Genomic DNA, 13,756 nt, shown 5'->3' with positions numbered 1-13,756 from the left:
GTCAAGAAATTTGGTTGTTCAAAACCAACCAGGGAATGTAATAAAACTGGCCTGAAAAATTTGTTGCAATAGCACCAACCGGAAAGTCTACATTTTGTTTGAGTGGTCATAATTCTTAACATGATTGATTAGAACATTGAACTTGATATAAACAAATTGTGAGTGTGATAGCTCACTTGTGCAAAGAAGTGTACACTTGAGATGCAATGTTAATAACAACTGAAGCACTAAACATCGATATCGATATTCCTAAGGAACCGTACAATATATACCCGGCACAGCGTCATCATCCCTATATCTTCGTGTCAAAAATTGCCGTGATAGTACAGCGAATCCTCTCGTTTTTCAATAGCTACGCATGGCGATTTTGTTCGAAATATTATTATCACAATGCATAATGTAAACTTTCTTTATCTATGTCAATAATAGAATATTGATTTCACCAACGGAATATGGAGCTGTATGAAAAAATATTTATAATATAGGGTATTGACACTGTACCCGGGGGTGGGAGAATCCGACTTATTTCTGGATCTTACTTTTGCGGAGCCAGCTGAAGTTTTATTTGATCCATGAGGGGGAAAATGTTATCGAAAATGTGATTGAAATTTGTTAGCGGTCGCGAGGAATTTTTTTTGGTCAAAACTCCCACCACCCTCCCCACTCGGGTGTTTTATATTGGGCTATTCCAGAAAATAAACAACCACCCCCTATAGAGGGCAAATCTGTGTTTAGAAAGAAAAAAACTGGAATTCCACAGCACATTTTCAAAATTAGTCTGGAATTCCAGCGGTTTCTGTTATGTTTTTTATTATAATTTTCAGACACCATGAGCAAAAAAGTATGGAATTCCAGACAAAATAAGCCACAGAAAAGTCTGGAATTCCAATACCCTTAGCTCTATACGGGGTGGTCGTTTATTTTCTGAAAAAGCCCATTGAACGGTCCCAAATGCCAAATTCAAAATGATAAAAGTTAACAAACTTATTGTGTATGTGTAATGAAATTAAAAGAGGATATCTGTTTTCATCCGATATTATTTAAGCTTCATATAGAATTACCTAGATCCCACTCCCCCATTGGTGGTCATTTCGTGATCCACAGTCTCATCCCTCACTTTTCTCAAAAAAAGTTGAGATTTTGATACCATAGGAAAGCATTGGCTACAGAATGTTTATGTACACAAATTTGCTTGCAGATTAATTCGTTTAGCAAGAATATCGTAAGATTTGAATAACGAAATTACACAGTGGCCTATGGAGCAGTGTAATACACATAATCATGCATAACTCGCAAAAGCAGAATCGGAATCAACCGAAATTTCGGAAATAAGCTTTTATCGTGTATATCTATATACTAGAAATTGTCATAAACCGAGGATGCTAGGATCACAAAATACTCACTTTAATGCTAGATTTCTTATGCACACTTTGATGCAATCGTGCAATATATGGAATGTGTAAATAATACATTGGTTTACAAATCCTTAGAAAACGTCTTTCAGCCTGATAGTTTAATTTTAAGGCGGGTGCTCCAACAAATCCGCATCCCCACTTTTCTCCATCAAAATGAAAATGTCATATAATATAATTCTTCTGTAGCAATGAAAGATGCTGAATTTGTATTTTGTAAGCCGAACTGTATACAATATGGCTTTCAATATGCCCATTTTTGGACTCTTAGGCATGTTAGCAATATTCTATGTCATGTACAAGATTATAAGAACATGGAGAATATACCATTTATGTCACATGTTATCGCAACATGTTATATAAAATGTTACCGCATTAATCTGAATGATTATATTGACATTAGAAGCGAGGAATTGCCGTAGCTAGAAATTCAGGTATAGGTTGTGCCCCATCGATGTTTGGTAACGGTTCGGCACCATCGGGATAGATGAAAGTAAATCGATGTAGTAGATTGGTAAAGAAGATGAAGATCTGTATCTTGGCCATGGACTCTCCTGGACATACTCGACGACCTGCAGAGGAGAGTATAGAATGCAAATGGGTGAGAGTGTATAAGGGCAATGTCGAGTTGGTGGTCACAACAATGATAGAAAACTATAATGCAAAATTGAGTGATCGTCCAATAGTGCTCCCTGGAACATACCCTAATCGTAACCAGGGCTGGATCTTAACTTTTTTGGCACTAGCCAGTTGGGCATGTAACTCAAAGAAGTTACACGCCCGACCGAAATTTTACAAGCCCGATTCTTTTCCGGAAATAATATTACAATAAATGCGAAAAAGACGATAGACGATAATCTAATAAGTTTAATACACGTAGCAGTTAAATGTTACTGTTAACCATTTAGATGTGTACCCTGCTCGTGACTTGTTCTTTATTAACAGGAGTGTATAGATTTCTTTATGACATGAGGGGGTAGGACTAGGAGTGGGATGGGGTGGGGTTGAAAATATCGTAATTGGGAGTATAGTGAATCCAGCACCTTTTGGCGACAGAATAAGTTTACGATACAAATACTAGCGAAGCGCGCCAACATTTTTGGCATATTGAAACTAAAATTGCGAAGGAGCTCTATGGTGCAAAAGTAGTACAAATTTGCGTGAAGAACGCATAAAATTGGCACTTTTAAGGCTAAAATTGCCTAATAGAGTGACCTATGAGCGTCAAAATGCCACACGCCCGACAACAAAAGTACACCCCTGACCGTATATAACCCCTACCCTACCAGCAACAAAGTTATATTGCTCCTGTAGCACTATGTGTTGACGATAACTCAAACAATCATACCAACATTACATCACCCATTGCATTGTGGGATCATTGTAACTTGTTGTAATCTACAGCATTATAAAACTGTAAGATAACTGAGGTCACAAAGGGATTATATAAATGATTATTTTTACGCACAACAACTAGGCTATATTGAACATGAGTGAAAGTTTTTCTTCACAAGCCCGTTGATCATATCATCTCTCGACTCTCGCTCTGATACAATAACATCCATAGTGCAGTTATACTGCACAGCAAAGAAGATTCGACCTTTGCAGTACTTAAACCTGGTTAACAGGAAACTATTCCAGCAAAATCAATCGATAAAGTCTAGTCTATCCTCCACATTGAATTGTGCACTGCACTTATGCCCAAATATGGCACTTGCCAATCAATAATCACCCACTTGAAATCCCCTGGCTCGCTGCACTGACCAAAGTTATGGACAGATATGGGAGCTTTTTTTCCTGTTATCTGTCATTTACATATCAGGGAGGTACGAACATTTGCAGATGCCCCACATACTCATTTTTTAGCCTACATGTAATGTATACATTATTCTTGATTGACATCAAGTACAAAACATATCCGTCAAGTGGTTTAGCCCTTCGGAAGAGAGCGGTCTACAAGTGAGTGATAGTCACTAAAAGTTGCATTCGATTTACACAGGGAATTTTGCAGGCCATGCCGTGCCCTACTTGCTAAAACACCAAAGTGCGAATATTTCCAAATATCTAAATTAGTTAAAAATGTAGGACATGTTACAAAATTATATAATTTCTAACAATAAATATTGGACGGTTATTTTTCACACAGTGACGTTAACTATGAAATGCCATATACCTCTAACATACACTGTTTGTAGAGGTCATACCTCAATGGTGAGAACACTGTGTATTGTGTATAGGAAAATGAACAGTAACTGCAGTATGCTCTGAAATAGGTCAAATGAGATGCTATATACCGCCCATTGAATCGTGACGTAATGCCACTCGCCCATCCCGAATATTTTAGTAAGATCCCTGATTAACCAAACCTCACTGATATGTCATATCTCAACGATGCAAGATGCTAATTCACTTTTAACGGCAAACACTGTCGAAGACAGTATAGTATGTAAAATATCTGACCGTCTACAAATTACATATACAGGGTGAGTCAAAAAAAGTGCAATAGAGCAAAGAATCGATATTTATGTAAAAACTAAGTTGAACTTTCCCATTATTGAAAGTTGTTATAAATGCCACACTCAATAGTCACCTTCTGTGAAAAAATGACGTGACTCGCTACTACCGTTTAATTTGTGTGAGTCCTTTTGCTGCGATACCCAATTTCATTATTTGTCCACGAGGTACCATGTATTTTGAATGAGAGCACACACTGCACGATAAAAGCACCAGCTCTGAAACTTACTGCTTAAATAAGGTTGATTTTTGCGTTACTTTTTTTTCTGTTCAAACAAACTTTCTAAAAAAGTCCTTCATACCTCACTCGACTCCAACTCCAGTTTTTTTTAACCCCAATATGTCCAACTTACTTGATATTTTGTAATTCATTCCACTTCAAATTGCGCGCATTTCATTTGAAAAACCCGCCTACAAATTTATATGTTTTTGATAAAGAATAAACATCGTTAAAGTAAAGGAAAAATGAAAATAACATCAAATAATGTTTCTTCTCCTTAAACAAGACCAAGGACAATAACACTTTGGGTGCTTCATTTTATTTCAATGCTAATGAGGTTAAGAAAGTGGCAGTTGTTCCAAATCTACCTTACACAGAGTGGGCTGACATTCAAATTTTAGATGTCTCTTGGACAAACATTAAAATTGGGTATCGCTATAAAATGTGTCATAAAACAAAACGGTAAATGCTAATTCCTTGATGTTTTCACACATGATCTCTAATGGATATGTTATGTATAAAATGTTTTAAAACCTAAAAGATTCAACTCGATTCTTAAATAAAAATGGATTCTTTTCTCTATTGCACTTTTTTTGACTCACCCTGTACATGATATAGGTAATGTTTTTAGACACCCTGTACAGTACATACAAATAAATAAAATAACGGGGATTTGCCATTTGGTCTAATACCATTTGGTCTAATATCCATTTCGTCTACATCCATTTCGTCTAAACCCATTAGGTCTATATCCACTACGTCCAACAATCATTTGGTCCTTTATCCATTTGGTCCGATAAACATTTGGTCTGATAACCATTTAGTCTAATAACCAATAAGTCTAAAACCATTTAGTCTAACAACCATTTAGTCTAATACTCATTTGATCTATAACCAATAGGTCTAATAGCCATTTGGTCTAATACCCATTTGGTCTACACACCATTTAGTCTTACAAGCATTTACTTTATTAATAAATAGACGAAATGGTATTAGACTAACTGGTTATTAGACCATACGAGTATTAGACCTAACGGTTAATAGACCAAATGGTTATTAGACCAAATGGTTATTAAAGAAATATTAGACCAAATGGTTATTAGACTATATGGTTAGTAGACATACGGGTTATTAGACCAAACAATATTAGACTAAATGGACATTAGACTATATAATTATTGGACTAAAGTGGCAATTAGCCTTTCTGATAATAGACCAATTGAATTTAGACTAAACGGGAATTAGACAAAATGGTATTAGACCAAATGGCAATAGACCAAAATAACAGAAAATGTCTTTTGCTTTATACAGGCTGTATCAAAATGATTAGTACCCATAAGCTTTGTCTTCTAATGAAATGCCTGCTAGCTTCTTCCAAATTCAACTTTAGATCCTCTTGAACGGTTAAAATTTATAATTTTATGTCCTTTTGTTACATAAATCTATAATAACCTGCATTTTGATGGAACAGCTAGTCTTGCCCATACTCACTGGATATCATGTGTCCAATTATTTTGATACACCTTGTAGATATAGAACATTACAGAACATTACAAAAGTTGTTTTAATATATATTTACCAATGCTGAATGGAATATGCTCCGCTGGTCGTGTCACTTTCCCATCTCGATTTAGGAATCTTTCTGGTTTGAATTCTTCTGGATCAGTCCATATATTCGGATCATGATGCACGGCCCATAGGCTGGACAACAAATAAGATCCTTTAGGTATATGATACCCACATAGTTCAACATCACACGATGCTACGTGCATGGGTCCAAATCGTGCGGTACTTCCGAATCTATGGATCTCTAGAATAGTGGTCATGGTGAACGGAAGAGAGTCCTTGTCTGACATGATAGGCATGCGTTCGTGACCGATAACTTCATCTAATTCTGCTTGCACCGCCATTTGTACATCCGGGTATTTTAACATACAATAAATAGCCCATCTCATTGTGTTTGATGTTGTACCAGCACCTGCAAAGAACAGACCAGTAACTGTCCCTCGAAGATTCCCATAAGTAAGTAAACCTCCAGAAGATTGGATTTCTTTCATGAATATATCGATGTAATCTTTAGGATTTTCTGGGTCAAAATTGACTTTGTGTTCTTCGACTATCTTATCTACGAATTGTGCTAGTTCTGTCAGATCTTTGCCTAATTGCTGTCTTCTTCTAGTGGGTATATATTTGAAAATCGGTAATAAAAGTTGTAAACCACCTACTTCTCGTATGCGTTGATCTATCTTATCGATAGAATTCAGTAAAAATTGAAACTCGACATCCGTGTACTCGTAGCGTCTTCCAAATGCAAACGAGCAAATCACATTAGCTGATGCATTTGGAAATAGTATCTGGGGACTGAAGGCATCATTGACATGACGTGTGATTTCTTTGGCGAGTTCCTGACATTCAGTGATCATAATGGACTCAAAGGAAGCTTTGCCAAGACCAAGATTACGAAATGTAGTGAGTGTAAATTTACGTTGTCGCTTCCAAATGTCTCCAGACGAGAGACCAACACCTGTAAAAGACGAGATAGGTAGTTACGTATGTTAATTTTGTAATTAAAAAAAATTCTCACCGAGGAGTAATAAAAAAAAAAAATTTTGCTTCACCGAGGTGCTAATTTTTTTCACGACCCCAACTACCCAGCCCCCCCCCCCAAAATAGTCCCGTCTCTTAGTCCAAATGATTTGACTCGACTAGTTGACCTGAATTTTGGTGGCTCATCACAACCCTGGCAGTTCAGGCTGTAAGTTTTCCAGCAACTACCAAGGGAGTGTTCATTAATACTTTGGTTGGGGGAGGCTGGTTTACCTCAACTTTTCGCTCGAAAACTTTTTGACCCCCCCTTTTAATGGACCGCCAAACTTTTTTGACCCCCTCGTTTGGCAGACAAAACTTTTGGACCCCCCCCCCCCATTATTGTATAACAAACATTATACTTAAGGTTATTAATTATTTTAAACTGTTGTGATTTGGTAGTTCACAGCATCTTACGAATGGTAGTGCGCTTTGGCAAAAACTGCATTGCTCAATTCATAGCGAGCGTGTAGAAGAATTCAAATATCACAGATATACTTTTGTAGGTCCTGTGGTTCTTGAGTTACGTTGTAAAGAGGGCTGAAACAACAACACTTTTGTAAAATGTACATAACTCATTAACAACAATAAATTAAGCAAGTTTGCAAAATATATGATTTGTAGAATGAACTTTTGCAAAACATCAAGGTGTTAAATTTCAATAATGTATTGATCTAGATAATGAAAATCAATTTTTTTGGTTGCTTCGACCAACAGTACCTCGTCTACCCTTAATAGTGTTGTTTCCAGTGGTGTGGTATGGGTCACATGTCATTGAGGGACAATTGCGCATGTATTACAAGCACAATGAATTTTTCATTTTATACTTTTGTCCCAAATCAGGGTGTTTATCTAATTTTACAGGGATAAATGAAATAGAGGATTTATTTGGCGGTTCATAGACAGCAGGATAATTTGGATCTGTGGCTATCATTATAGTACAAATACGCGCGAACCGCGCAAAAACATTTAGCCATATGGAAGCTTGAATGGTCAAATATTGTTAAAATTGGAACTTATTTAGTATGCAAAAAGCTAAAATGGTCAAATATGAGATTAATTTGGTCAAAATCACACACACGTACACAGACATCACATCAGTTTTGGCCCCCTAAGATCATTGGCACCTGGGCCTGTGGCCACTCTGCCCTATGGTAAATCTACCCATGGGCCTATGCGAACAATATAAGTCTGCAATGAAAAATAAAGTGTGCAGTTTACGTGCAAAGAAATCCAATTCATTTACAATATTTTCTTGATTTAGTTGCATTTTTTCCAGTTTTTGATCAGATTGGTGCATAATCATGTTTGTAATGTTGGGTTTTAAAGCGGAAAACTTTTTTGGCACCCCCTTTCAAAATACCTAAAACTTTTTGGCCCCCCCCATCAAAGTATTAACGAACACTCCCTAAGGGGTTGTGCAATAATTATGTGTACCCTCGGGGTGGTGAATTCTCAAAGTGGTCTGCCAAAATCGCTTGCCCCCCTTTGGCCGTGCCAAAAATCTTTGCCCCCCTTTGACGTGCCAAAAACGTTTGCCCCCCTCTTTGACGTCCCCCCCCTTTACATACTGAGATTTTTAGAGGAAAGAACATTGGGAGGATAGAAAAACAATTCCTTTATTCACAGGTTTTTAAATTGTTTAAATCAATGAAATGTATATCAAGTTATGCAAAGAAATGTTTTGTAATTTTAGGGGGGAGTTATTTTTTGTGAACCCTTTATAATGCGAGCGCAGCGAGCAGGAAATTTGGAAAAATATTTTAACGTGTTCCTAATGTTTTCCTACACCTTTTTAGGGCGTAATAAAATAATGGTGCCCAAAATATCTGTGCCCAAAATCGCTTGCCCCCCCTTTCGACCTGCCCAAAATCGCTTGCCCCTCCCCTTTCGACCTGCCAAAATGTTTGCCCCCCCCACCTTTTGGTCTGCCAAAAATCATTGCCCCTGCCCCCCTATAATTCACCACCCCGGGGGTACACATTTATTGCACCACCCCTAAAGCAAAGCATGCACCTTGAAGAAACGAGGTATTGGTCGAAGCAGCCAAAACATCGATTTTCATTATCTAAAATAATATATTATTGAAAAATAACACTTCGATGTTTTGCAAAAGTTCATTCTACAAATCGTATACTTGCTTGATTTATTGTTGTTAATGAGTAACTTATGTGCGTTTTACAGAAGTGGTGTTGTTTTAGCCCTCTTAAGCTTCTTTACAACATAACTCAAGAACCAAAGCTCACAACCATTTGCAAGATGCTGTGAACTAGCAAATCGCAACAGTTTAAAATACTTGCCAACCTCAACATGGTAAATAATAAAATACCCACAGAGATTCGTCTGACTAACTTGGTCATGACCTTTAGTGCAACAATAGGTCTGTTTATTCCTACCTGAAATATGCAAGAAACTGGTACTTCGTCTCACACTGCAAAACGTGTAATAGCATTAATAGCCAGGCCCTCAACCCTTTCTAAATTTTCTTGACACATTCCGGGACATATTCTTGCCTTCACTTTGTAAACGTGAATACTAAACATGTTTTAAAATAGATTATTGATGTATAGCCGGTACATTACATGTATAATGCAGGCATTTGATAACAGCGGCGTGCCTGACGGGGTAGCCCCCCCCCCCGACAACTCAAAGGAAAAAAAAGAAATATTCCTTTGTCTAATACTGTGTAAATACGCACACATTCGGTAAACACATCCAATTTCGCGCGCGTCACGCGGATATGTATAAAATAACTTTCAATCAAACCAAACCCGAGCTTTTTGGAGTTGAATATGTTCATGAGTCATAACTCATATGACGTCAAATTAAATACAAGATTGCAATAAACATCTGACTGCAGTTTTTTTTTTTGGGGGGGTCGGGATTTTTTCTTTTTTTTTTTTGGTTTTTCTTCATCTTTTTTTCCGAGTTCGTTTGCGACATCACCATTTTCTTGGCAATACAACAGGCTTGCCAACATCCGGTTTGGTAGGTAAAATAGGAAATTTTGGAAGATTTTCACAGCAAGTTCTAATATTTTGTATATGAGACACCAATGATTATGGGTAATTAGCGTTTTTAAAATTGTAGTTTTAAAATTATTTGTAAACGCTTCTTCAGTCTAGGAAAAAAAATAGTTATCATCATTTGCAAAATGATTTTTGGTTATCACCAGGGGAAAGTAAGCGCAGCGCAGGACAACATCGCGTGTTTACTTTTTAGCCACTGTGCTGAATTGCGCACATAAAAATAATAGATGTGGAAATAGGAGTATAAACTGAGCAGTGGATACCAGTTGTAGTCCTACTAATTCATGGCATATTGGATGGCCTAGGGGAAAGTTAGCCCTTATTACTTGCCTTCAAGGTGAAAGAAACCTACTCTGATGCAGTTGTAGTAACTACAAATTTGTTCTCAAGTTGTAGAAGGTGCCATAGGGTGTCTTCAGTGTTAATTGTTTTCATTATAAATGTCGCAAAATATTAATATTGACAATAATTACCAACCTGTTTGACCTCTCCATATATTCATACATTGCTCACCTGTGTTTTCATATCATATTTTGTGGTGAAAAATGATTACAAATGTGTAAGGAGTGTTAATAATTACTTTGGGGGGGGGGGGCTGGAAATTTTTTTTTTCATGTCGAAAATTTTTAACCCCCTCTTCGCGAACCCAAAACTTTTTTGCCCCCCCCCCTCTTAATGGACCTAAAACTTTTTTGACCCCCCTCATATTAGGTTCAAAACTATTTTGACCCCCCCCCCTCATTTGTACACTATTTTCGCCCATGATGGGGATGAAAATGCCTTTATTTTATTGTGACAATGTGCGCATACAGTGCGCATACAGCGCGCAAACGTTTTGTATTTTATTTTGGCCCATGATCAGGGTGAATTTGGGTGGAAAAGGGGTTCCTTGCCACTATTCTTTTCCTTTGCCCTCCAGATTTTATCTTTCATTTTTCATTCATCTTTGTCATGGGGCACTTTCCCCCCTTGCCCCCTGGCTACGCTACTGCCGAAATGGGGTGTTTTGCTATTTGCTGGGCCAGTTCGTGTGATCGCGAAGCGCAAAATTGGGCAATTTTAGCCTATTTGGGCCCAAAACACGGTGCTTTTCGATGTGCTAAAAAAGTTGCATAGGGCAGTTATTGGTTTTTTTTCTCCTACTAGGATCTTTAGGGGATGTCCCCCAAGGGGGTGGAAACGTGTACCCCGGTTCTCCAAGATTCCTCCGCCTATAATTGTAAAGCAACATGATTTAGTTGATAATAAATTAATAATCTGTACTGCATGAAACATTATTGTAAAAATTGTCAACACTAAAGAAGAACAAAGTTTTTGCAGTCTTTTGGTGATTAAAAGAGCAGATCAGAAGGAACTGACACAAGCCTCAAAATTAAGTTATAGACAACAAGACAATTTTTAACACTTCATACTTATATTGAATGACTTTTCAAAATACATAAAGGACCTGATCAAATGCCCTTAGGCCCTTTACAATTGATTCTTAGTTTCCTGTTTCCCGCCCGCGTCCAAAGTAGAGAATTGCAAAATATTTAATTATTTTATTTATATTTTGGATTTTCTCTTTGAAAATAACTTTAAATGACTCCCATTTGCTACCTTCTGACTTTGATCATATCAACTATTATGATGAATAAACAAAGAACATAACTGTACCATTACTTATGTATAAAATCAAACATAGTTGTAAAATAATTAAATGCTTGTCCCTTGTTGAAACGGGTTGATGTAGGTTGCGACTACTTATTTTAAAATAAAGAAAATAAAAGATAATTAATAATTAATAATTAAAAGTTGCCTCATCCCTTGTTTTCAACCATGAAACAGGAAACTAAGAATTAATTGTGAAGGGCCTTATCTGGAATGAACTTTTGTTCTGGTTGTAGGAGAACATCAGGCTATTTTATATGATTGCTTCAGGACTAATGTTGCTAAAGTTTTTACACCCCCCCCTCTACGTGCCCAAAAACTTTTTAACCCCCCCCTGTTCATACACCCAAAACTGTTTTAACCCCCCTCTTCAGAACTCCTAAAATTGTATGACCCCCTACATATTTTCCAGCCCCCCTACCAAAGTATTTATGAACACTCCCTAATTTGCAGTCATTTTTGGAGCAACGATTTATTCGTACCGACGGCTATTATTAAAGTGTGTATGTGAATGCACATTAAACACATACAAACACACCCCCAGTACCTGTTGGAACTCCCGGTCGGAGCCAGGAGTTTCAATTATTGGAACTGACTCTGAGGACTGCTGTAAGATCTTTCCTAGGCAAAGATGACATTCCAATATTCCCCTTTATACTCTGATGACACTCGCTCGAGTTTCGAAAGTTCAGCTTTCTGGTCAAGTACTTCCCTATATCATGCATGTCATGAAAGATTATAAATTCGACTCATATTTTATACTGGCGACCTATGCATATGATGAGCACTAAGTAGATTCAAATACAATGAAACTACATGAATATTTCCGATTATACAAAGTGTCCTATATACAAGGGAACAACCCAAAAGTTCGATGAAGTCCTATTTCGTTACGGAGGGAGGGGGTCAAAAAGTCCGATTACGTTTGTACAAAAGTAGTTCAAACATCGGTCAAAGATGATCTTTTTTTAATTTAAAAATTTAAAAATCTGAAGTATGATATTGATATTTTACACTGGTTGCTTCAAAATGATTTCAAATCAGTATAGAGTGCAGTACTCGTAACCTACAAGCTACAACTCTTTTTAAAGCAGCTGTTCCGCACTTTTTTTATTTGAAAATCAACCCAAGGTGTTTTTTTCGTGTCAAAAAGGGTCGAAGAAAAAATAAAATAGAATATATGTTTCTCCCATCAATGTGATCAATATCCTAGAATTGTCGCACCCCTCCACAGCCCATTAAACAATGTCGAGAAGACGAGAACAGGTCGAGAACAACATCTCCGCATACCCCCTCCCCCCGGGCCCGACTCACGCGTCTCCCAGCCTCCCCAATCTATAATATTTATATATTTTATATCCAATCTATGATCTGGTTATAATAAAATTAAGTTACGGTCAGCTCTGTGAATATCATAACGTTTGTCTCAAGTTCCAAGTTCAATAGGCACGCATTCAGCTCAGTGTCTCGTGCACTAGCTAGACGGGCGTTCTTTAAAAAAAACATGTCTAAAAATATTTTCACATATAATTTATTTGAAATTTGTCATGCGCTTACTTACCATCTCCACCTACATATTTGGTTCCTAAGTTATTCGTTGGTCGGTCACTCAAGTTTGGATGTTGAAACGCCTCTTTAATCCTTGCATAGTCCCCTAACACAATAATATTAACACCGCATATATTCACTGTAAAAATCGGACCAAATTGACGACCCATTTGTTGTAAAAATGCCGGTAGTCGCAGACCAGAGCGGTATAACTGAACAACAATAGACGGCAGTGATCCAACTATAGGCCATGAAAATGGGCCGGGAGGTAGACGACTTGGTTCTCGCTGATGCTTATTCCACCAATATATAGTTAATGCAAACACTATGAAAGTAAAAATATAAGTGAAGCTGGTAGGATAATACAGAAAGAGTGATATCATGGTTGGCGTAGTTTCTGGTATAATGGTTGTGTTCTTTAAAAAAAAAAGCACACACGGAGTATTCCGTAAAATCACGATCTTCGATCACGACAGCTCATTCTAATACGTGTGAGTTCCTACCTGCCACATCCAACATGTGCAATACGTGCACACTGACGTATATACCATGTGTATACCGGTGACAGCCACGCCCCCTTGTATTGTAGGCTACTCTATGCCATTGACTTCCACTTTTGCCAGAACAAAATGCCCTCATTCAATGCAGTTGACTCTTTGACATTTTACGCTTGGTGAAGTTGGGGTAAACCAGAGAAGATGTAAGGAAGAGGAGGTTGATCCAGCTATCCTCAGACAAAATATGTGTGAGACCGCTCATTCAAAGTAAATGATGCATTACCCTCTATGGTGCGAGAG

General features: G+C 37.4%; 1 protein-coding gene across 1 annotated transcript; it reads right to left on the bottom strand.

Annotated features, from left to right (window-relative positions):
- Positions 1-386: 386 nt before the first annotated feature.
- Positions 387-13,455, bottom strand: LOC140171353 (cytochrome P450 2J4-like). Its single transcript, XM_072194592.1, has 3 exons — positions 12,973-13,455; positions 5,726-6,670; positions 387-1,984 (listed from the first exon to the last, which is right to left on the bottom strand). The coding sequence occupies exons 1-3, from the start codon at positions 13,340-13,342 to the stop codon at positions 1,812-1,814; spliced, it is 1,488 nt and encodes a 495-aa protein (XP_072050693.1). The 5' UTR covers positions 13,343-13,455; the 3' UTR covers positions 387-1,811.
- Between the last annotated feature and the right edge of the window lie 301 nt (positions 13,456-13,756).

Source organism: Amphiura filiformis, chromosome 15 (assembly GCF_039555335.1).
Source record: "Amphiura filiformis chromosome 15, Afil_fr2py, whole genome shotgun sequence".
In the NCBI taxonomy this organism is placed as follows: domain Eukaryota; kingdom Metazoa; phylum Echinodermata; class Ophiuroidea; order Amphilepidida; family Amphiuridae; genus Amphiura; species Amphiura filiformis.
The sequence above is the reverse complement of the archived record's forward strand: the minus strand, read 5'-3'. Positions and strand labels throughout refer to the sequence as shown.